Raw genomic sequence first — 24,936 nt, forward strand, 5'->3', positions numbered from 1 at the left:
TTCAACTTCCAATACATTTTTATATGTGCAGGTAGTAAAGTTAAGCAGTACCAAAGTTTTAATCTTCCATATAATCATTTCATATATACATAAATGTAATCTATACAAAACACACAAGTTAAAAATGCACCTGCACAGTACGTAGGCATAGGGATTGACACATCGGGTTTGATGAGTTTATAGACGTAATAATCTCCTGGACAGGCTTTGACTTGGATGGAGGTGGATGTATAGTAGCCACATTGATTGGAGTTCCACCACCACCACCACCACGAAAAAGTTCCCAAGACTTCACGGGTCACCACCCCATCCTCAAGACGGGGATGAGAACCATTGATATACAGTCCAGTATAACCACCACATCCTGTGGTACTCACACACCACTCAGACATCTGAGCAGTTTCTCCATTCAAATACAGTCGATACCAGCCATTCCATCCAACAAGAGTGTCATCATGGCCATAGTAATAATAGTTGTTCTGGTGCAAATCTCTCCAGTTATCATCAAGAATATTGTAACCAGAGCATGGGTCAGAGCTGGGAGTTGTGGCTTTTAAGAGAAGAGTGTCAAGAGAAAAAAAGAGACAGCAAAGGGAGGGATTTTTACTTTACAAATAGTCACAAAACAAGCTGTTAAATCTTATTACTTGTAATTGCTTTTCTATACTGCAAAGTTTTTTGCATTTAGTAAATAAAAATTGCTACAAAGAATACTGATTATTTGATTAATGTATAAATAAAATAAGTTCTTTGGACAAGAATGTGCACCAAAAAATTTTATTACATTGGCATTAAATGTACTTGTTCACTAAAGCATAAAAATGCCATAATATGTTTGCAGATATTTAGAAATCACGCTGAGTTCACATACTCGTTTCTCGGAAAAACACTTCTACAGCCAGTTGTTTAACTTTGAAATGTGCGTTCTGTGTTGGAATGTCTGTTTTTTGTTTTGGTCTGTGTGATCCCGCCCACTGCCAGTTCACCCAATATTCCGATATTTTGAATTTGGACTGCAGTACCCATTTCGACCACTAGCTATCATTCTTTTGAGCAGTTTCATAAAAGTGATGAAACTGAATCTTTTATTTTCAGAAAATAGGAAAAAAATCTGAAAGCTAAATGTCACTTTATTAATGTTTTAAAAAATGTTAGACTGCTGTTTAAGGCTTCCTTTTGTTGTTAGATTTCCTTAATAACGTTTTAATGGTCTTTGAATGTGTAGATGGTGGTTTGCACATTTCACTTTTTTTTTTAAATCAGTTTTACCGACGGACAACCACTGTTGCATTAAACAGATCTGCCTATACATTCAACCAAAAATAGGTCAAACAGGACACACAATGCATTACAGTCATTTGTGATGCTCTGTGGCATGATGAACACTGGTTAATTAACAAAGAAACACTGTACACAGATACACTGTCAACACATACATTAGTGAATGCAGAAAAGTTTACCTGCACAGTAGGTCCCATAGCAGAAATTTGGTCTAACAAACTCATAGACGTAGTAATTTCCTGGGCAGGCTTTTACTTTAATGGGATTAGATTGGAAATAGCAGCAGTCATTCATCCAGTGACCGCACACACCTCGAGAGACCACTCCATCCTCGACTTGTGGATGTGAACCATTCATCCACAGTGGGGCATGAGTGCCACAGCTTAGCTGATCAACACATGTGTCTGGCATCTGAACACTCTGGCCACCAATGAAGAGACGATACCAGCCGACCCAGTTGACATAAGCGTCACACATTATGGAGGAGGAATGTTGATTGCTAGTTGATCGCCAAGAATCATCCAGCACAGTGTAGTTGTAGCAAGGGTCGAAATGAATAACCTCTGTTGTGGAAACTTTAACAATATAAATGAATGAGTTGCTAAATAAACTGAGTTATTAAACATTTCTTTATGACTGAATATTTGTGTAGTTTTAATTGACCCACAAGTGGAGCATAAATAAAACTAGATTTCATTTTATATATATATATAAATTACAATTATTTGCCCCCTTTTATTAAATACTTTTTGCAACCTCCTCTTCCAAGATAACAGCTCTGAGTCTTCTCCTATAATGCCTGATGAGTTTGGAGAACACCTGACAAGAGATCAGAGACCATTCCTCCATACAGAATCTCTCCAGATCCTTCAGATCCGCAGAATCATGTGGGTGCTTCTTCTCTTCAGTTCAGCCCACTCTTTTTCTATAGGGTTCAGGTCAGGGACTGGGATGGCCATTGCAGATGCTTGGTTTTGTGCTCAGTGACCCATTTTTGTTTTGATTTTGATGTTTGTTTTCGGATCACTGTCCTGTTGGAAGATCCAAACATGGCCCGTTATAAGATTTCTAGCACAGGCTGTCAGGTTTTGATTTGTTATCTATTGGTATTCGATCGAATTCATGTATCTGAACAAGATGTCCAGGACCTCTGGCAGAAAATTAGGCCCACAGCATTAAAGATACAGTAAAGTATTTCATTTTACACATGGGGTAATTTTTTATCCCTGTGTGCACCAAATCCATCTTAAGTGTTTGCATCTTAAGCAATTTTTTTTTGTTTCATCTGACCATATAACTCATCCCGTTTGAAGTTCCAGTAGTGTCAGTTTAATACTTTTCAAACCTTCTATGGACAGATGAAACAAAAACAAAAAAGGAGCTTTTTGGCAGCAAACACTTCATATGGGTTTTGTTCATAAGTACCCCATGTGTAAAATGAAATACTCTGCTGTATCTTTAATGCTGTGGGCCTAATTTTCTGCCAGAGGTCCTGGACATCTTGTTCGGATACATGGCATCATGGATTCGATCAAATACCAACCTATAAAAAATCAAAATCTGACAGTCTGAGCTAGAAATCTTATAACGGGCCATGTTTGGATCTTCCAACAGGACAGTGATCCAAAAACAAACATCAAAATCAAAACAAAAATGGGTCACTGAGCACAAAACCAAGTCCCTGACCTGAACCCTATAGAAAAAGAGTGGGCTGAACTGAAGAGAAGAAGCACCAACATGGATCTGCGAATCTGAAGGATCTGGAGAGATTCTGTATGGAGGAATGGTCTCTGATCTCTGTCAAGTGTTCTCCAAACTCATCAGGCATTATAGAAGAAGATAGAATCTTATTCAGATTCCCTGTGGGTGAAGGCCGTTTTATATATATTTATATATATATATATATATATATATATATATATATATATATATATATATATAATATATATATATATGGAAATAAATGTAATGAAAAAGATGCACATAAAATAATTCTAAAACATTTTAGAAACAGTACAAAACTTTACCTGGGCTTGTAATGGATTCTGTGGGTGTAATTGTCACTGTTGTTTCAGATGTTGTTGTAGATGCAGATGGCGTGATTATAACTTCTGTTATAAAGTAAGAAATAATAATTAAATTTCAATCATTTCCAAACACAACCTAAAATATAAATGACTGCAGCATATTAGGAAATCTACCTGCACAGTAAGATGCACAGTACAGTGGCCTGACAAACTCATACACATAATAATTTCCTGGACAAGCTTTGACTTGTATGGGATGAGACCTGTAACCACAGCAGTCGTTCCCTGTGGAACTGCAGACTTTCCGGGTGACCACTCCATCTTCTAGCTGTGGGTGAGGGCTGTTGAGCCACAGTGGGTTCTCTGAGCCACACATGCCATAACCAACACATGATTCTGGCATCTGGGCACTCTGACCATTGTAGAACAGCCTGTACCAGCCATTCCAGTTGACATTATAATCACACATACTACTAAAGACAGAATTGTCAGTGGCTCGCCAAGGCTCATCCAGACTGGTGTAGTTGTAGCAGGGATCAGTATTTGGAGTTGTGAAAGAAACTATAGAGAAAATTTTAAAAGTGCATTACGTGTATTGTAGATTAAACACATTTAAGATTTAACAATTTAACCCATGTATCGTTTACAGTTCTGTAAATGCAGTTGTCATATGAAAGGTGACAACATAATTAATGGTATACCATGTATAAGGTATGAAGGAGAATAACTGTACCTGCACAATATACAGGCACTGGGATCGATGGCTTTGGCCTTATAAGTTTGTAGACATAGTAATTTCCAGGACAGGCTTTGACTTGGATTGGGTCAGATTTGTAGGAATTGCACTGGTCATTAACAGAGCCGTAGACATCACGAGTAACAACTCCATCTTCCAGCTGAGGATGAGAGCCATCAAGCCACAGAGAACTATAACCTCCACATGACATAAGACTGAAACACCACTCAGGCATCTGAGCACTCGATCCATTAATAAAGAGACGATACCAGCCATCCCATTCAACTAGAGTGTCATCATTTCCAGATATATATCCATACATATACCAGTAACTGAGTGTGCTTCTCCAGTAATTGTCAAGAATGTTATAGTTATAGCAGGGGTCGTAATCTGTGTAGATGGCACGTGACGAGAACAAAAGAAAGAAAAGTTTATTTCAACAAGAACAGAAAAAGAAAACTGTGCAAAGTAGAACAGAATCTGCGCTTATTCGTTCTACTCGTCAGTCAAATGCCCCCACTTTTGAGTGGGTGGCTCTTGGCCAAAATAGCCTTTCCTGTGGACTTTCATGCCCACAGCTCAAAGTCTGGACATGAGACTAAGTAATTAATCATTCACTATAAACATATCACTACCCCTTATAATTTAAATTGCCAATGCAGTCATTGTAGTACATTCTACTTAATGCCTTGAAGAATATGGTCTATTTTGTTTCATGACAATTTAAGCAGGACTAAAGATTTTATGAGTTTTCACAGTAGAAACTTACTCAAGGTAATGCTGAATTCAGAAATGGTAGCTGGACTAGTAGTGGGAAGCAAGGATAATGTGCTGGCATCTAAAAAGTTAAATTTAACACATTACTGAAATAATTATTAAATAGTAAAAAACACTATTTAAAAAAAGCTGAAATATAAACATTACCTGTACAATATCCTGAACACCCGTATTGTGGTTTAACAAATTCATAAACATAGTAATCTCCTGGGCAAGCTTTGACTCTGATGGGTGTTAATTTGAAATCGCAGCAGCCATTCCCTGTGCTTCCACAGACCTCCCTGGTCACCACTCCATCCTCTATCTGAGGGTGAGGACCATTGAGCCACAGACTTTTATCTGTGTTACAGCTGCCTGTGCTAACACAGCTCTCTGGCATTCGGATGTTCATTCCATTGTAGAAAAGTCGGTACCAGCCATTCCAAGAGAAAGAGTCATCACAAATCCACAATCCACTTTCATTAGTGGCTCTCCAGGGACGATCCAGAGATTTATAGTTGTAACAAGGATCGACACTGATGTTGTTGAAAGTAACTGTTAAGGAGAAAAAGGGTTTTAGTGAAATCACTGTTATAAAACTTAAATGCATAATGATGATGTCTCATAGCTTTGTGTCTATAGTCTGGTTAAAAATTTTTTTATGTTATTAAAGTAAAATTTTGATGCTATCACTACATATTATTATTGTAATGTGATTTCAAAATTGAGCTATACCAACATTAATCTTTCACACAGAGAAGAATCATGTAATATATACAAAACACACAAGCACCTGCACAGTACGTAGGCCTAGGAATTGACACCTCTGGTTTGACAAGTTTATAGATGTAATAATTTCCTCCACATGCTTTGACTTGTATGGAGGTAGATCTATAGTAGCCACATTGGGAGTTCCACCTCCAAGAAGTTCCCAAGACTTCACGGGTCACCACCCCATCCTCAAGCCGTGGATGAGAACCATTGAGATACAGTCCAGTATCACCACCACATCCTGAGAAACTCACACACCACTCAGACATCTGAGCAGTTTCTCCATTCAAATACAGTCGATACCAGCCATTCCATTCAACAAGAGTGTCATCATGTCCATAGTATTGGCCGTGGAAATTGAGCAAGTCTCTCCAGTGATCATCAAGAATTTTATAATCAGAGCATGGGTCAGAGCTGGGAGTTGTGACTCCTAAGAGTCAAAAGATGAAAAGAATGACATTGTAAGGGGTTTAAGCTTATAGATACTGTATATCATATTGTAGAGAAATGTAAAATAACTGCTTCTGGGCTGCCAATTTTATTTGCCAATCAAGTGACAAAAACAAGGAATATGATGGTCTGATATCTTAAAGGAATATGATGACCGGATATCTATTAATGAAGCCTTTTGGACGATAAATGGATATGTGAAAAAAAGAAAGAAAAAAAAACTCAGTAATTGCATAGGCATTATGGTTTGATCAATCAAAATATCATCTATTTGGTTATAGTAAGAAATCTTTTGCAAGTAAAATATTATCATGTTAAAGCTATACATCATACATCGATACATTTATTCAAAAAATAATCGCTAATTTTTTTATTTATTATTATTGTTACATTTTCAGAAGGAATTGCTACATTTTCCAAAAAGAATCGCTACATTTTCAAAAGGATACATTTTCGAAAAGAAATACAACATTTTTCAAAAAGAATCACTACACCTTTTGAAAAGAATCGCTACATTTATTCAAAACGCATTGATTTATTCAAAAACAATCTACATTTATTCAAAAAGAATCATTATCAGTAAAATGTAGTAGAATACATCCTTATCAAATTGGCATGTTTGATGATTACTGATTGAATCCCTAAAGTTGTAGGACATGCCAAATTGATAAGGATATATTCTGATTGGTTGATTGTTTTATCTATATAATTAACCCTTTTCATTAATTACTTTCTAAAATGGAAAATGATGCTGCGAGTTGAGCTTGTCAGCTGTTTCTAATTCCCTTTGTCCCCTAACACTAAATGATTAACTCAATATGGAGTTTTTTTAAATGCATACTTTGTGTTTGTTGTGCACTCTGAGTCTCAAGTGAAACACATTGGTATATTTTTGACATAAAGTAAAGGTTTTCTTCAGCGCAAGTCTTGCTGGATTGACATGACCAATGAAATCTTTAGAGAAGGTGGAAAAAATATATTTTTAGGGGGAAAAAAATCACGCATTCATGTCGTGTCTGATGGTCAAAGGAAGAAAACCATGGCCTGTTTTAGAGATCCCATCCCGTTTTGGAGTTTGGAGATCTCCAAGCAGCAGCTATACCTCTCAACTCTTCCATGCCTCAGCTACAACTACAGTATTTGAATCCTTTTTTTTATTGCCTGTGTGTGAAGGGGTTGTAATCTCACATTAAAATGATCCACTTTGCGGGTTTTGCTATAAGTATTCTTATTTTTATGTGAAGGTGCCGGGTCGGATTTACCGCGAAATCCAGTGACGTGACCTGCATGCGCGCTCCCGAGCCTCTGGCCTCGTCTACTGACTTTGCACTCAACAGTGACGACACTGCAACTTATGACATACTTATGACATGTCTGATAACACTAATAAACGACTTGCTCCCAGCACAACACAGACTCCAACACAAACCATATTGATAAAAAAACAAAAAAAGTTTTATCTGCTGAAGCTCGTAACGCCAGACGGATCAACTCGGATCAACTTTGGACGAAAACACGGATCAACATCGGCAGGGCATTTGAATCATGGAGAAACCTTCGCTTTGTTTTGGGTATAAAAACAGACCCGGAGTTGGCTTTCATCCTATTGGACAGGTAAGCTAACATTACTACATGTTAACATTGCGCACGAGCAAATTATTGGTTGCAATCTGAAACATCACCGCTAGAGGCCGCTGATTAAAAGGTAATATTCGAAAAAGCAAAATGGGGGCACTTTAACAACTTGAAATGTAAACTTTTTTTACGTCCTTTACTGTTTCCTTTGTCAAAACAACAGCATAGGATATGGCACCTTTTCAGAGGTTTTTTTTTTTTTTTTATATATATGTACACCAGTGCAAACCACATTCATCCGCTCAGTGAAACAGAGTCGAAACACAACCAAAACAAGGTTCTTCCGCAAGATGCATACAGTTATATGAATTAAAAAAAAAATAGCTTTAATTATTAATATTGTTAATATTGCTTTACTATTTATTTATTTATCTATTAGTCATTTTTTTGTGATTTCTTTACTCAAGTTTCCTTTGGTAATTATGTTAAATTGAAGATTGTACATTCCACTCTGTTTTATCAACTTTACCTACAGACACAACTAGACTTGTTCCTTGTTTTCCATTATACAGATCAGCCTATACAGATAGACTAAAATAAATTTGTCAAAAAGGACACAAAATATTAAATTACCAGTTGGGGTGGTGTGTGGCATTACAGTTGTATTGTTGATGATATTATTCCTCATAACATCTGAAAAGATATAAATGAATATTAGTTACGCTTACATATTACATATGCAAGGGTGAATGTAAATATATTTACCTGCGCAGTATGCCACAAAGCAGAACACTGGGTTGATGAACTCATATACATAATAATTGCCAGGGCAGGCTTTCACTTTCATTGGATTAAATTCATAATTGCAGCAGTCATTGTTCCAGTGGCCGCAGACATGTCGGGTGACAACCCCGTCCTCGACTCTTGGGTGTTGACCATTAAGCCACAATGGAGCAACAGTGCCACAGCTGAACTGATCAACACATGTTTCTGGCATCTGAGCATTTTGACCCTCAATGAAGAGACGATACCAGCCAGCAAAATTAACATAAGCATCACAATTGTATGAATAGTGATAGTTGGTTGCTCTCCAAGGCTCATCTAGGGCTGTGTAGTTGTAGCAGGGATCAATGCGGACAGCCTCTGTTACAAAAACAACAAAGAATAAGCATGAATTTATATTTATATGAAGTTAGAATTAATTTATTATTCATTATAATTTACTTATTTCATTTTACTCTATTAAATCCACTTGAAATTTTGACAAATTGTAAAAATTGTAGCTGTACAAAATCTTTACACTTATGAACACTTTTAAAATCATACATATACATGTACACACACAAGCAACTTGTTCCTATGCAGACTTTCGTGTCCAACTACACTTAATGTTTACGTATTCATATTTCACTTTACTAAATTTGACATGAAAACATCTGCAAATTTCAAACACTATTTCATCTACAGTCTTTATTCTGACACAAACACACCCACGTCAAAACATTAACAGTCAGTAGAGGGCATATACTACTACATTACCAGCCAAGGTTGTCACTGGAGTGACAGTAGGATTGTTGCTGCTAATGTTCCTAACTTCTGCAAAAAATGTAATGAATATTAACATTTAATTAATAAATGAGATACAAATATTAATTAAATATGTACAAAAGACACATGTTAATGTATTTACCTCCATATGTCAAAAACAGACAGATTGTCTAACAAACTCATAATACACAAACACATACATTGGTGAATGCAAATCATGCTTACCTGCACAGTAGGTCCCATAGCAGAAAGTTGGTCTAACAAACTCATAGACGTAGTAATTGCCAGGGCAGGCTTTAACATTAATAGGATAGGATTGGAAAAAGCAGCAGTCATTAATCCAGTGACCGCAGACATCTCGAGAGACCACTCCATCCTCGACTCGTGGATGTGAACCATTTATCCACAGTGGGGCATGAGTGCCACAGCTTAGCCGATCAACACATGTGTCTGGCATCTGAACACTCTGGCCCTGAATGAAGAGACGATACCAGCCGACCCAGTTGACATAAGCATCACACATCAAATTGAAAGTATATCGATGGTCAGTTGCTCTCCAAGGATCGTCCAACACAGTGTAGCTATAGCAGGGGTCAAAGGTGAGGGCTGTGGAAAAAAAAAGTTTAAAATAAATAATTAAAATGACTATAGCCTACATATTTTCCACTTTATTAAGGAATACCTTGGATTTTTTTATTTATTTTTATTTTTTTAAGGCTTTTGTTTCAGACTGACTTACATGCGTTTTAAGTTATACACAGAGAATTGTAGAGCATCTCTTTATTTAGAAATTAGAAATGACAAAACAGTCGAGCAGCCAATGAGTCTACAAACAAGTTTTGCGTAATGGTGGCAATGATGTAACTCCAATGCTCCATTAACATTTAAATTATAGCTGCAACATTATATGTCGGTCAAGACATGTCTTGTTTTGATCCACTGTTTAATAAATCATTCAAAAAAGCCAACTAGAGTTTACGTTTCACTGTACCTCTGCACCGTACTGTATATTTTACGTATATTTTAAAGTAAACTATTTCACAACAAAAGTGACAAAAGTTATATGATTATTGTGTGATCAAAAGGTCGGACTCAGTGCATTCATCTGATATTTTTAATGCATTTTTGCTGCAAATCCCATAGTGGTAGGTGTAGTATTGATTTTCATTTTACGTAATTAAAATTCTGTTTTACAATAATGCAAGTTATTGTTGTATGTTTGGGGAATAGTTTGTGATTATGAAAAATAAAATGTAAAAATACAAAAAAAAAATAAGTATAGCAATACTTCCTGCAAAGTTTGGGAAAGAATTTTAGATTATGGTTTTGAAAATTAAACCTAAAATTATATAAATAAAACTAATTAGGCAAGGCATGGCAAGTGTTATTTATATAGCACATTTCATACACTATGATAATTCAAAGTGCTTTACACAGAAAGGAATTAAAATAATCACAAAATAAAAGCAAGGAAAATTAATTGGATGAATTAAAGATGAATTAGGCCGTACATAACATTCTGTTGTAGTCTATCACACAAAATCCTGCCATTAAAAATTGTTTAATGTTATAAAAAACAAAATCTAAAAACATTTAAATTTTTTTTTTTAAAAATCACATTAGGAAAAAGTATAATACCTGGGTCAGTAATGGATTGTAGAGGTAGGATTGCCACTGTTGTTGTAGTAGATGATGTTGTAGATGCAGATGGGATGTTAAGGCTTGTGACATCTGGTACCAGGGACATTTTTTACATTAAAGATCATCATTTTCAAACACAACATTAAAAAAAAAATGTGTAAATGGAGGAAATATATTTACCTGCACAGTAAGACGCACACAATAGTGGCCTGACAAACTCATACACATAATAATTCCCTGGACAAGCTTTGACTTGTATGGGATGAGACCTGTAACCACAGCAGTCGTTCCCTGTGGAACTGCAGACTTTCCGGGTGACCACTCCATCTTCTAGCTGTGGGTGAGGGCCGTTGAGCCACAGTGGTTTCTCTGAGCCACACATGCCATAACCAACACATGATTCTGGCATCTGGACACTCTGACCATTGTAGAACAGCCTGTACCAGCCATTCCAGTTGACATTATAATCACACATACTACTGAAGACAGAATTGTCAGTGGCTCGCCAAGGCTCATCCAGACTGGTGTAGTTGTAGCAGGGATCAGTAATTGGTGTGTTGAATGTAACTATAGTGAAATTATAAAAGGTGCATGTATTGTGGATTAAATAATTCCAAGACTACACGATTAATATCATTTAGCATTAACAAGTCTGTAAATGCAGTTGTCATATGAAAGGTGATAATATAATTCATGGTATGTAAGGCATGAAGGAGAATAACTGTACCTGCACAATATACAGGCACTGGGATCGATGGCTTTGGCCTTATAAGTTTGTAGACATAGTAATTTTCAGGACAGGCTTTGACTTGGATTGGGTCAGATTTGTAGGAATTGCACTGGTCATTAACAGAGCCGTAGACGTCACGAGTAACAACTCCATCTTCCAGCTGAGGATGAGAGCCATCAAGCCACAGAGAACTAAAACCTCCGCATGACATATAACTGAAACACCACTCAGGCATCTGAGCACTCGATCCATTAATGAAGAGACGATACCAGCCATGCCATTCAACACGGGCATCATCATATCCAGATATATATCCATACATATGCCAGTAATTGAGTGTGTTTCTCCAGTAGTTGTCGAGAATGTTGTAGTTGTAGCATGGATCAGTGTCGATGGCAGCTGATGAGACCAAAAGAAACAAGTTACGTCATTTCAAATCCTGACAGTTTGGTACCAGTGGGAGGTTCTTATGGCTAAACTACTCCCGTTGTAGGGTATATCCTAGTCACAAACAGCAAGGAAAAGCAATGCTAAATATAAATCAAATCAAACTTTACATCATTGTGGTGCAAATTCATGTCATTTTTAAGCTAGTAAAATTAGCAGATGCCAACATGGACAAGTTATGTTAGGCTGGAAAAAAAATATCACAGACTAACAACCTGGTGAATGTATTTACAAAATGTTCTATTCATTGTATGTCATGTTACTGATTTAGTAGATTTTCGGACCAACATGCACTAAATACAGCAATATTAATACATTTTGTCAACATTTGATTTTAAGCACTCGAGCATATAGTTTTCACATAGTAACAAGCAGCTATGGTACTGTGTGAAACCAGAGTAACTCTTTGAAAACCACTGCACTATCCTATGGTTACAAGTTTTGGGAATTTTAATGACTCTAACACCCACTGAAACCAAGAACAATCACTATAATAATGATAAATACAAAGTTCTGTCATGAAACTCTAGATGGCGCAGGCTAATAAGTCCTAACTCATCCTGCTCGTAATCACATCGTTATCTATAGGGCAAAGCTGATTGGTTCCTGCTGTATCCGTAGCCAATGAGTTTGCGTGCTCAACCTTAAAATGCATGGGTAGCATTTGCCTAAGCAGTGCAGCGTGCTTTCAGAAACCCTCCACCTTCCCCAGCTCCACCTGTATAGATCTGCTACGGGTAATTCATGTAGGCTATATTGTACAGCAGCAGCATATCTTGCATACTTGCATACAGCATACTTGCTCACAGCAGCGTGTCAGGTATGTATTGGCAGTAGAAAGTCCCTTACTCTACAGCAGTAGCAGCAATAAAACCAGCAGCAGTGTACAATAGCGTATCTAATCCGCCAAGACCAAACATATCAACACTGTCATATCTATTACCATGCCAAACGCTCCGAGAGACATGAACATATTCATGACAGAACTATATTAATGTATATACTGATGGACTATAATGTTCTTATGTACTTTAAAGCAACTATAAACTAAAAGACTGCTGCAAACATAACCACAGCACACACTTGAATGGATTTTGATCAGCTGTCAGTGTTCATCAGCTGGATGGAGAAAAAATTGTTACAGTAAGAAATTGAACCCAACCTAAATTCCTCTGTCATTATTGTTATAATATTATTATAGTTGTGGTGTGGTCACCTCTAATCTCTTAGAATTAGTTGACTTTTTTTTTTTTTGTGGAAAAGAAGATATTTTCAGTAACATCTAAGTGTTTTTGTCCATGCAATGCAAGTTGATGGTCATCAAAACTGTTTGGTTACCAACATTCTTCAAAATATCTTCTTCTGTGTTCCACAGAAGAAAGAAATGAATACCATTTTGGAACAACATAAGTAAATGATCTTTTTTTTCTTTTTTTTTGGTGAACTATCATTTTAAGGCAGAACGTTAGTAAAAATGTGCACGATTCATTATTTGATAGTATTTAGCAACCTACACATGGTAAGGCTGGATTCAGTAATCATAGCTGGACTTGCAGTGGAAGCTGTCTGGGATATTGTGCTGATATCTAAAAAGAGGGTATAAATTAAGACATTAGTGAAAATGAAAGTTCACATACAACATACATTATAAAAAGCTGGAAAAAACACAGTACCAGTGCAGTATCCTGAACACCCATATTGAGGCTTCACAAGTTCATAGACATAGAAATCGTCTGGGCAAGCTTTGATTCTGATGGGGGAGAATCGATGATCACAGCAGCCATTCAAAAAACTCGCCCCACAGATCTCCCTGATCACCACTCCGTCCTCTATCTGAGGATGGGAACCGTTGAGCCACAGACTGATGTCCGTGTTACAGCTGTCTTCACTAACACAGCTCTCTGGCATTCGGATGTTCATTCCATTGTAGAAAAATCGGTACCAGCCGTTCCAGGAGAAAGAGTCATCACAAATCCACAATCCACTTTCATTTGTGGCTCTCCAGGGACGATCCAGAGATTCATAGTTGGAACAAGGATCTTCACTAATGCTGAAAGTAACTGTCATGAAGGAAAGGGTTAGTGTAAGAGCAACATGTGTGAGAGCAGTGTCCATTCTACACTGAGTTAGAGTTTTATCTGTGTTGAACGTTCATTTAGACGTTTTTATAGTATATACTTAATATTCCTAATATTGATTTTAATACTAAATTTCATAATTTACACTCCTGATTCAGCCCTATGCAAAGAATGGTGGAAACTAAAGAAAATGAATTGCCTATTAATTCTATGGTGTCCGAATTGTTGCATTATTCCAAATAAATAGACTGAGATATACAAATAACTGTAAAGAGATTCACAAAAATGCCAGAGAAGAAATGCCAGAGAAGCTTTACATCTCTGTTATGGGAACCACGCCTTATGGAAGCATCACGTTATTCAAGATATACAGAAAAGCATCAATAAGTAGCTGACTAAGGAATAGGGGGATTGGGGGGGATGTAAAAAAAAACAAACTTGCATCACAATAATTGTATAGTGATTGTCAAAACATTTAGTAAATTAAACAGAATTGTATTAAGTTTAGTGACATGTTACAATGTTTACACAGTACAATGACTGGTACAATCTCACACATCGTTGCATTCAGACGTTATTTTTTTCAGCATGACTTTTTCTATGCTAATGTATTTCTATAATAAAAGACATATGATTTGAAATGATATATTATATTACCTTTCAAGCAATGTGGAAGCAAAATGACAAAACAAAAATAAACGTATAAAGCCATGTTATCTTTGCAATTAAACACAGACTGTAGTTTAATCAGTCTTTCTTTTTATTATATAATTTGCATTTACGATATAGTTCTTATTCAAAGTGATTAAAGATTATTAAATGAAATGATTGCACAACCACCAAATAGGTGGCGATATGCACTGAGTATGTAAATCAGCATTTAACAAAAGAAGAAGAAAGAAGTAGTATGGCACACTGAGTCCGTGTCCATGGTGACTCGTCGATTCGTCTCTCTGTTGAGAATGTCTGAAGTGTTAACCATGAACATACTCTGAGTTGGGACATTCTAAAACGCTTAATGTGGCTTAATGTAATAAGGCAGTGTTATTAAAGGACAATTCCGGTGAAAAATGAACCTAGGGGTAATTAACACATGGTTACCGAGTCGATCGTTCCCTGGGATGCGTTTTCATGATAATCGAATGTAAAGAGTTTTATCTCTAAAAACAGATTAGCTCATAACACTAGTATATGGGGCACATAGTAAGTAAAAGTAAATCACTAGTTAATACCACTAACAAGGCTCAAAATAGCCTCACACTAACACGGTAGCATAAGAGGGTCCCTACATGCAAACCGAAGCATTGAGAACTTTGTAAGTGTACAGACAGTTTAATAAGAAGATACTTTATAAAGACAGTACATCACGTGTATACAGGCAGGAGCCAACTTGGAAAACAGTCTCGACTAGTCGAGTCACGAACGCCGTGCACCGAGAGTTCAGGGTATATGTGAGGGTAAGTTAACCTTGCTTTCTGGAATACACCTCAGGTTAGAAGCTAATGGCAAATCCGACCCGGTCACGATCCAGAAAGATCTTTGGTGGTTGTGCGCATAGATATCCATATAAGGCTAGATGTCTTAAGGCGGAGTCACTTCCGGCATCACCGGCAGCCATCTTGCCACAGGGAAGCTGTGAATTAAGGTGAGTGATCAGCACACACACAAATCCTCTTATCTCGCTGAAATCTTGACGGATTTACAAACGGTTTGGTTTCTTACAAACGTTATTAACATGGCTATAATTCTTTCATATGGAAGTCCATTGTTATAATTATTCATATGTATGCAGTGTCATAACTACATCTCTGACGTTTATAACAAACCAAACCATTTGAAAATCGGTAGAAAATTGAGCAAGTTATGGTTATTTAAAAGTACATGCACCATGTTACGAGTGAGCGAGCTCCCTGTGGCAAGATGGCCGCCGTGTGCGGACGTCGACCTCCATTGGCCAGCAGCGTGGACGAGACATCTAGCCTTTATTATATGGTTGTGCGATCATTTTTCAATCTTTTCGTTTAATAATTTTTAATCACTGTGAATAAGACCTCTATCGTTTGTTTGATGCTAATTATATAATAAAAAAAGAAAGACTGATTAAACTTGCAAAGATAACATGGCTGTAGAAGTTTATTTTTTGTTTAACAGTAGGCCTAGTCATTGCATGTGCTTCCACATTGCTTGAAAGGTAAGATATATATCAGATCATATCATATGTATTTTATTATAGAAATACATTATAGCATAGAAAATGTCCTGTTGCAAAAAACAAAAACAAAAAAAACTGTCTGAATGCAGATCAATGATTTGTGTGATGAGAATTACATCTACTATAAATTATAAATTACACTAAAATAAACATTACTTTATTTTAATAGTGCTTTATTGATATAACTATATATATAATATTGTGTGCAATCTGTCACGCCCACTGGAGCCTCAGCATAGTGCTAAACACCTCTGAAGTAAACTAACCCTGAAACAGAACCAGTTCCGGGGCAGGTTATGTTCAGATAGTATAGGTTGCTATGCTACTTATATAACCTGATAGTTACGTTCGTTTTTTTGGAACTGAAAGTTGAGAGGTGATGAGGTTAGGTATGCCACCTAACCTGCTTTCTGGAATACTCCCCTGGACTAAAATGCAAACAAAACAACTGAAAACGAGACATAACTTACAGATAAGAACAATAAACATTTGTTGATGAACTTATCTGGTGACTATGTGTGTTTATTGTGGGATATGTGGGAAGGATGTGGTGATGGAGTGGATATGTGTGCGTTATGTATGCAACTGGAGTGTAAACCTGACCCTAGCGTGCACCCAAGTGTAGGGGAAACACGAAAACAGTGGATAGTGGTGCAAAATGAATCTGTTCCCAGAGTCTAATGCAAAACATGATTGTCTGTAGCGAGAACATGCTTGTCACAGTGTGAGACTGTGTTTTGTGTTTATTGTATTGTATTAGTGTTGTTCCCTGAGTTGCCACCAGATGTCTTTTCCCCTCACTGTCATATGTATCATGAACTGCATTTCCCATACTCCTGTCTGTTAATTATTGATCATTTGTCACCAGCTGTTTCCCATTAACCTGCATATATAAGCTGTGTCTTTGTGTGTGTCTTTTGCTGGTTCATTGTTTGATGTCACTGGTTGTTCTGTGGCCTTCTCTGTGTCACCTGTTTGGATTATCATTTTGTGTACGGCTGTGAGTTTTCTGTTTTTATTAAACACTGTTAACCTGCAAATCCTTCTCTTCATTTGATACTGTGACAGAATGAACCAGCCATTAAAGAAGGAGCGGGTTATCAGCCACAGGAGTTATTTGTAGCCGGAGTTATTTTTGTATCACTGCTATGGATCTGACACAGGAGAGCAACTTGGAGCGGGTGAGAGAAGCACTGAGTACCAGGGTGGCGGATTTGCAACAACAGCTCCTGTTGTTGCAGAGTGGTTCCGTGTCGCCCACACCATCCATTTCCCCCAACCCCACGGAGTCGAGTGGTCAGCCGGAGCCTAGCATGGATTTCCCTGAGAGATACGCTGGTGAGCCTAAGTTATGTGAAGACTTTATTAATCAGTGCTCTCTGCATCTAGATATGCATCACAGGACTTTCGAAACTGAGGAATCGAAAGTAGCGTTCGTGCTACTGCTGCTGACCGGTCCAGCAGCCACATGGGGAACAGAGGTGTGGGAGAGACGGGACCCATGCTGTGCCTCTTTCAAGGCACTTACCGGGGAGATGATTCGGGTCTTTTCCAAGACTAAGGTGAATTCTTCTCGGAGGTCAGGGAGGAGACCCCGTCCAAGCAATTTTTTGAGGGGAGGTAGTGCGCACCGGTCGTTGTGTGTTGGGACTCTGGGCCTGCGGGAATACACACCCGAGTCATATCACAAGATGGCTGCCACACCTGAGCCTCTTCACAAGATGGCTGCCACACCTGAGCCTCTTCACAAGATGGCTGCCACACCCGAGCCAATTATGGATGTAGCGAGTGCTAGAGACATGATTGTTTCACTCTTTCCCGAGCGTCGGCCACGAGAGAGGGAGATGGAGAGGAGACCCAAGCCTATTCACAAGATGGCTGCCGCACCAGAGCCACTTCACAAGATGGCTGCCGCACCAGAGCCACTTCACAGGATGGCTGCCTCACCTTTCTCTCCTATCCATGCCAGAACCCAGCGTCTGAGGTCTAGTCTGGCAGAGACTCCATTAAGGTCAGTGCGGAGGGCTGGCCTTCCAACCCCGGTGCCGGTTTTCACGAGGGCCACTGCCAAGCCTGCACCCGTCCTCAAAATGGCCGCCGCCAAGCCAGCAGCAGTACCCAAGATGGCTGTCACTATGCCTGCACCTATTTTTGAGACTGCTGGGGTTATACCTGCCCCTACACTCCAGATGGCTGTTGTCTCAGCGTCACCTGTTCTAAGGAGGGCTATCATCACGCCTGCACCTGTTCTCAGGAAGGCACCAGAGGTATGTTCATTGGACTCAGTATTTCCTGTGTTTACCATGGCTCTGTGGTGTGTGTGGTCTGCTTTCTGCTCTTCTGTTCAGCAAGATGTCTCTCAAGCCCATGAACCTGAATCGGCCGTTAAGTCTGAATCGGAGTCTCTTGAACTTCCTGTCACGGCTGAGAGGTCTGAGCCTGAGTCTCTTGCACTTCCTGTCACGACGGAGAGGTCTGAACCGGAGTCTACTGCACTTCCTGTCACAGCTGAGAGGTCTGAACATGAGTCTACTGCACTTCCTGTCACGACTGAAAGTCTCTCCGTCCTGCCCAAGATGGATGACTCTGAGGTCTCTGAACTCTCTGCCTGGCCCAAGATGGCCGATCCTGAGCTCCCTGAACTCTCTGCCCGGCCCAAGATGGCCGTCCCTGAGCTCCTTGAACTCTCTGCCCGGCCCAAGATGGCCGTCCCCGAGCTCCTTGAACTCTCTGCCTGGCCCGAGATGGCCGACCCCAAGCTAGTTGAACTGTCTGCCCTAGCTAACCTGGCCCATAGGGCCTCTTGTGCTTCTTTGCCCAGGTTCCTGTTACCGCCAGCACCACCATGGGTTGCAGCTCGGCTCTGGTGTCTGGAGATGCCTGCAGCACCACCCTGGTCTCCAGCGCCGTTCTGGTCTCTGGTCCCGCCTGCGGCCCCGCCCTGGCTCCCTGCACCGCCTGCGGCCCCGCCCTGGCTCCCTGCACCGCCTGCGGCCCCGCCCTGGCTCCCTGCACCGCCTGCGGCCCCGCCCTGGCTCCCTGCACCGCCTGCGGCCCCGCCCTGGCTCCCTGCACCGCCTGCGGCCCCGCCCTGGCTCCCTGCACCGCCTGCGGCCCCGCCCTGGCTCCCTGCACCGCCTGCGGCCCCGCCCTGGCTCCCTGCACCGCCTGCGGCCCCGCCCTGGGGTTCTAGACCCTCCATCCCTCCCCCAGATCCACCTCCGTTCCTCCACCCACCTGAACTTTTGTGCTTGGTCTTATGGAGTGTCTGGAAGCCACTCCTTTTAGGGGGGAGTACTGTCACAGTGTGAGACTGTGTTTTGTGTTTATTGTATTGTATTAGTGTTGTTCCCTGAGTTGCCACCAGATGTCTTTTCCCCTCACTGTCATATGTATCATGAACTGCATTTCCCATACTCCTGTCTGTTAATTATTGATCATTTGTCACCAGCTGTTTCCCATTAACCTGCATATATAAGCTGTGTCTTTGTGTGTCTTTTGCTGGTTCATTGTTTGATGTCACTGGTTGTTCTGTGGCCTTCTCTGTGTCACCTGTTTGGATTATCATTTTGTGTACGGCTGTGAGTTTTCTGTTTTTATTAAACACTGTTAACCTGCAAATCCTTCTCTTCATTTGATACCGTGACAATGCTATGATTGGTGCGTAATGTGGCCGTTATCTAATTGTCTGGGTGAAAGAATCAATCTTATCAGTTCACATTATACTTGCAGGAAATGAATGCCACGCATAATTCGTTTTTTTGTTTTTGTTTTTTTAGATGATGAGTGGCATGTCAGCATGAATCCTTTCTGGATGAAGAGACATTGTGGGAGCCACAAGACTAATGATATTTTATAATTTTCTTGAAGTGTGCAGCCTACTAAGTTTGACATTTTCATTGACATTTTTTGTTTGCAGTGCAAATGTGAAAAAAAGCGAAAAATGCAGTAAATTGTGTTAAAATGTTCAAAACACATTTTACATTGTTTACAAAGTAAAGGATTAAAAGAGGAAAAATGAAGTCTAATTCATAATAAAGAGCATTTTTATAAAACGCTTACCATTAATCAACAGGAGAAGTGACACACACAATGAGATTAGAAATCTCATTGTGGCAGACTGCTCCTGAAGATGTCAAAGTGATCTGTAAAATGAACAAAGTTTATACACACGCACACACACATTTATACACTATATAGTGATCTAAAATTTTGACACTTAAAGGCAGGGTAGGTAGAAATGGTCTAAAAAATTTATTTTTCAAATTTGTTTAAACTTTATGTACATATCAATACATAATTAAAATGTAAGTACTCTGAAAAAGAAAGTATCAAAATCGAGTGTCTGTAGACCTCTCACGACTGTTTTAAAGACATCTCATTATTTCCATTCACTCCACCCCCTCATTTCTGTGCTTCTTCCAAAGCCACGTCCCCAAAACACATGAACGCGCGACTCCGACCGCTGAGCTAGAGGACGCATTATTTACCTGAGACAAGCGGAGGGGAAGGGGCATTTTTTTGCCTGGTTTGCCTTCACTAACTGCATATGCCGGTACTGTAAATTTAGATTGCTCTTTCTCTGCCATTGTTTTGGTATTCCTAGGTTCAGTGCCTTCTTCTTCTTCTTCGATAGATTTTATTGGCAGCTTGCAAACATAGTGCATTACCGCCATCTACTGGACGGAGGTGTGATCAGGTTCCGTGCCTCTCGCACTCCTCAAATCAAACGGTCGCGCGCAAGTGGGTAGGTGCTGTGTGGCAAAAGGGTGGTTGCCATGGTTGCGAGAGAGTGACAGTCGCCTAAGCCAATCCTTTGATTCGTCCCGAATCGAAATAATGAGCTGTGTTTAATACAGATTATACGGTCTAGAGTCACTTGATTTTTATACTCTTTTTTTCAGAGTTCTTACATTTTAATTATGTATTGATATATATAGAAAGTTTTAACAAATTTGGATCTTTAATTTTTAATAAATCCTACCTACCCTGCCTTTAAGCCAATTAAAAATGTGTAAATGCCTTTGCGTTTTATAACAAAATATTTAAAAAGTGAAAACAACACAAGGGGAACTGACTTGATACATCCACAAAAAGTTTGCAAGACCAATTAGTTAATAACAACAGATAAAGAATCTCAGAAAGGTGAAATTAGTTCTGAGGAAAATTTTGACTTTAGCAGCAGCAGTATTTTTAAAAAAATTGGTTAACTTTTCACATATAATTTTTCCATAAATGCATTGTATTTTCATTAAACTATTGTCACTAGCAATAGTTTTGTTTTGCTGTGCATATTTGCACTCCTAAAATAACTAACATAAATATTTTACACTATAACCTAAATTACATTCTAAGCTGGTAGTTTGCCGTTTGAAATGCTTTGTACATTTATAAAAACTGCAACTACTGTACCATAGTTATTAAAATGTTCATGGGCAGACATAATGAAGCTAATATCACAAAACAATTGATATGTATAACAAAAGCATTTGAAAGAGTGAGTATATGTGATGAATGAAGAAGTAATTTCACCTGATGATGAAATGTTGCTTCAGAGTAAATCAGGGTGATTCTCTCTTCGCCAGTTCAACCAGAAGACAATGATGCTGAAAACTGCACGTCTCAAACATATGTATATTGATAAATGTGGGAGGACTGTGACGGGAACCAAAAGTATTTTCTCAACAATGACCTTAAACCAGCTTTTCCATTTGTTTAATGCATGTAGTGTGTGGTGTGTCTGCCATTTAATGTGTTTACTTCCTTGTATTGATGTAATATACCTTTACTTTAGAAAGACTGTGTATTACAGTATATCTTGAATGTTCAAATGAATCCTAATTAAGAATTGCATAAGCATAAACAAAAAAACGATTCACACTTACCATTGATGTGCTACCAGCTTTGCATTAAGAATGTTAAATAGAAATAGAAAGCTTAATTTTGACACTTGCCCTGTGCGTCGACTTTTGGTCTCATTTTAAAGAAGACCCTTGGCAGATTATTGCTGAAGTAAAAAAAAAAAAGTTTAAAAAGTGAAAAAAAAAAGAAAAAAAAAAGTTATAGTTAAGTTCATGAAAATGATTTATGAACATTATATAAAATATGTATTTTATGAAACATGTTGAACTCTAAAACTGCATGAAAATCAAAGCCAAAAATTCTAAACAAATTGTGTTCCAAATTTGAGGTTATCAAAAAAAAGAAAAAAGAAAGAGCTTTCAATATGAATTTGTTTGGGCGCAGTACCAAATTTCCCCTATTAAATGCCAGCAAAGCTTGCCATCAAAAGTTGGATTTGAGATTTGCAGTACAGTTTTTCTCTCTCAAATATTACAAGCACACACACACACACACAATTTTTTTTAATACACACATACAACCCACAATCTGACATTAATATCAACACACTCACAATAGAGTGACTAAAAGTAGTAATCTAAATTTTGAAGCCTTGCCAATGGAATGAAAGCCTATTAACAAAGATTCCATCACTTTATAGTTAAATGGCCTTGGGATTAAAAATTGCAGTTTTAATGGATTTCAATTGGGACATTTTTGTCCTTAAGGTCCTGAGTGGAAATATTTTGTGTACCTAGTGCAAAAAAAACAACAAAAAAAACTGAAAAAGGTTGCACAAGGGCTAGTACTGTATTTGCAAAATGGATAAAGGAACCCAATAGTATGTAGTATGTCTCTGATTGCAAACGAACACCTGGTCAAAAACGTTGCAAAGCAACTTTCCACACAATGATGGGAAGTGTAGCTGCATGGCTGTCATAATTGATTGTGACTGGTCGAGCAAGTTCTGGTTCTTAGAAGAGAGATTGAAGCAGTGCTGGCACAGGCTCAACTGCCACTCTCTGCAAAACAAGGTCGTGCCACTCCCACTTCACACTTACATTTAAAGATGATCTTGAGAAAGACTGGAGATATTGTTTATTGTTAAAATTTTATTACAATTAAAAACACGCACAAGCATGGTTTCTGATTTTTTTTTTTTTTATTCTGCAACGTAAAAAAAGAACTTAGCATGCAACCACTAGTAGCTGCAAATGCTAATTCTATAGCACATTATATTATATAGTAAATGTATGTACATAATATTAAACCATGATTTAGCTCAAATTAGGAGGTTTGAATTTCACTTGACTGATACATACACACACACAGGCCAGGAGTGGCCATCGGGAGAACCAGGAGAATTTCCGGTGGACCACTTCTAAATTGGGCCGGCAGTACCACTTTGACATAAAGGCAGTTTCACACGGGACACGGAAAGCCTGGTGGAGTGGTTATACTAGAATGAAGGAAAGTTAATTTAGATTTAGAATAACTAATGAGGTCATAACTTGTGGATATAAGTGCAATAATTCCAAATTAATTTTCAAAAAAAAGGTAATCTCTCTTGCCGCACTGAATGCCTAGGTCACCTATAGGAATGTGCCGGCCCTGGATAGAAGAGAGATAAAAAAATAAAATAGAGAGAGATAGAGAAAGATCATCTTGTTATGCTGGTTTAATCCCTACTGAACTTCCACTTTCAGTATAGCAATGTCAGCTGATGTTCACAGTGGGTTCCCCACCCCCTCAGTATTTGTAGATTATTTTTTTCACGTTTCCAAGGTATACTGGAAAACGATGATAAGCATTTATTATGTTTTAAAGGCATTTATTGGCTCAAACATTCAATAAATGAAAGAGTCGATATTTTAGTGTTGACCCTTAACGTTTTCAATTCGCTCTGTCATGCTGGATATATTGGCCCAATCCTGACTGATGCCTCTCCATTCTTGCCTTTTGAAGATTGACCACAGGTTCTCTAGCCTGGCCACAGATCCAAACTTTCAATGCAATGATCTCAGAGCCACTTTATCATCACTCTTGTCTTGTGATATGGTGCTCCATCATTCTGGAAAATGCATGGATCTTCACCAAATTGCTCCTGGGTCATTGATAGAAATTGCTTTTGTTTTGTGAGAAAGCCCACTGCCTTGGATGAACACCACACATTGCACAGCTGGCACGACACAGGACTCATGGTAACGTTCACTTTTTCAATGCATTTTTCGGATGTCCAAAACAGTCAGAAAACTGAAGAGTTTCAGTCTGTCCATGATGTTTTTCTTGGAGAGAGGTGGCTTCTTTTCTGCCATTATTGACACCAGGTCGATTTCTACAAGTCTTCAAGCGAGCTCTGCACTGGTCTGCACAGAAGGAGATAGTCCTGGTGCTTGCTGGGAACTCTGGGACATCCTGAAGCCTTCTTCACTGCAGTTGAACCTCTCTCCTTTAAGGTCTTGATAATCCACTAAATGGTTCTTTCAGGTGCAATATTCTTTGCAGCAATTTCCTTGAATGTGAGGCCATTTTTATGCAAAGGAAAGATGGCTGCATGTCTTTCTTTGGAGGTAACCATTGCTAACACAATGATTAGAAGCCCTACTTTGCAATCAGTCTGCTACTATAATCAAGTCAGAATGATAGAGTGATTTGACCTGACTAGTACTTGTTCACACTTTCCCATGTGCTGATGATATGATTAGTGAAATGATGTTGGCTGTTTATTTTGTGCCAGGGCCAAAAAACTGTGAAATTTGGGGTTTTGTGATCCATTTAATTATTTCAATTATTTAAAATATATCTGATCACTCTGCACAATAAAATAGAAACATTGTAAATCA

General features: G+C 38.6%; 1 protein-coding gene across 1 annotated transcript; it reads right to left on the minus strand.

Annotated features, from left to right (window-relative positions):
• Positions 1-3: 3 nt before the first annotated feature.
• Positions 4-4,428, minus strand: LOC311095616 (uncharacterized protein). The gene is made up of 5 exons (XM_084134180.1): positions 4,042-4,428; positions 3,483-3,869; positions 3,309-3,392; positions 1,461-1,856; positions 4-550 (listed from the first exon to the last, which is right to left on the minus strand). The coding sequence occupies exons 1-5, from the start codon at positions 4,364-4,366 to the stop codon at positions 75-77; spliced, it is 1,668 nt and encodes a 555-aa protein (XP_083990306.1). The 5' UTR covers positions 4,367-4,428; the 3' UTR covers positions 4-74.
• Positions 4,429-24,936: the final 20,508 nt, after the last annotated feature.

This window comes from Abramis brama (genome assembly GCF_963993115.1).
Source record: "Abramis brama genome assembly, chromosome: 14".
Lineage (NCBI taxonomy): Eukaryota > Metazoa > Chordata > Actinopteri > Cypriniformes > Leuciscidae > Abramis > Abramis brama.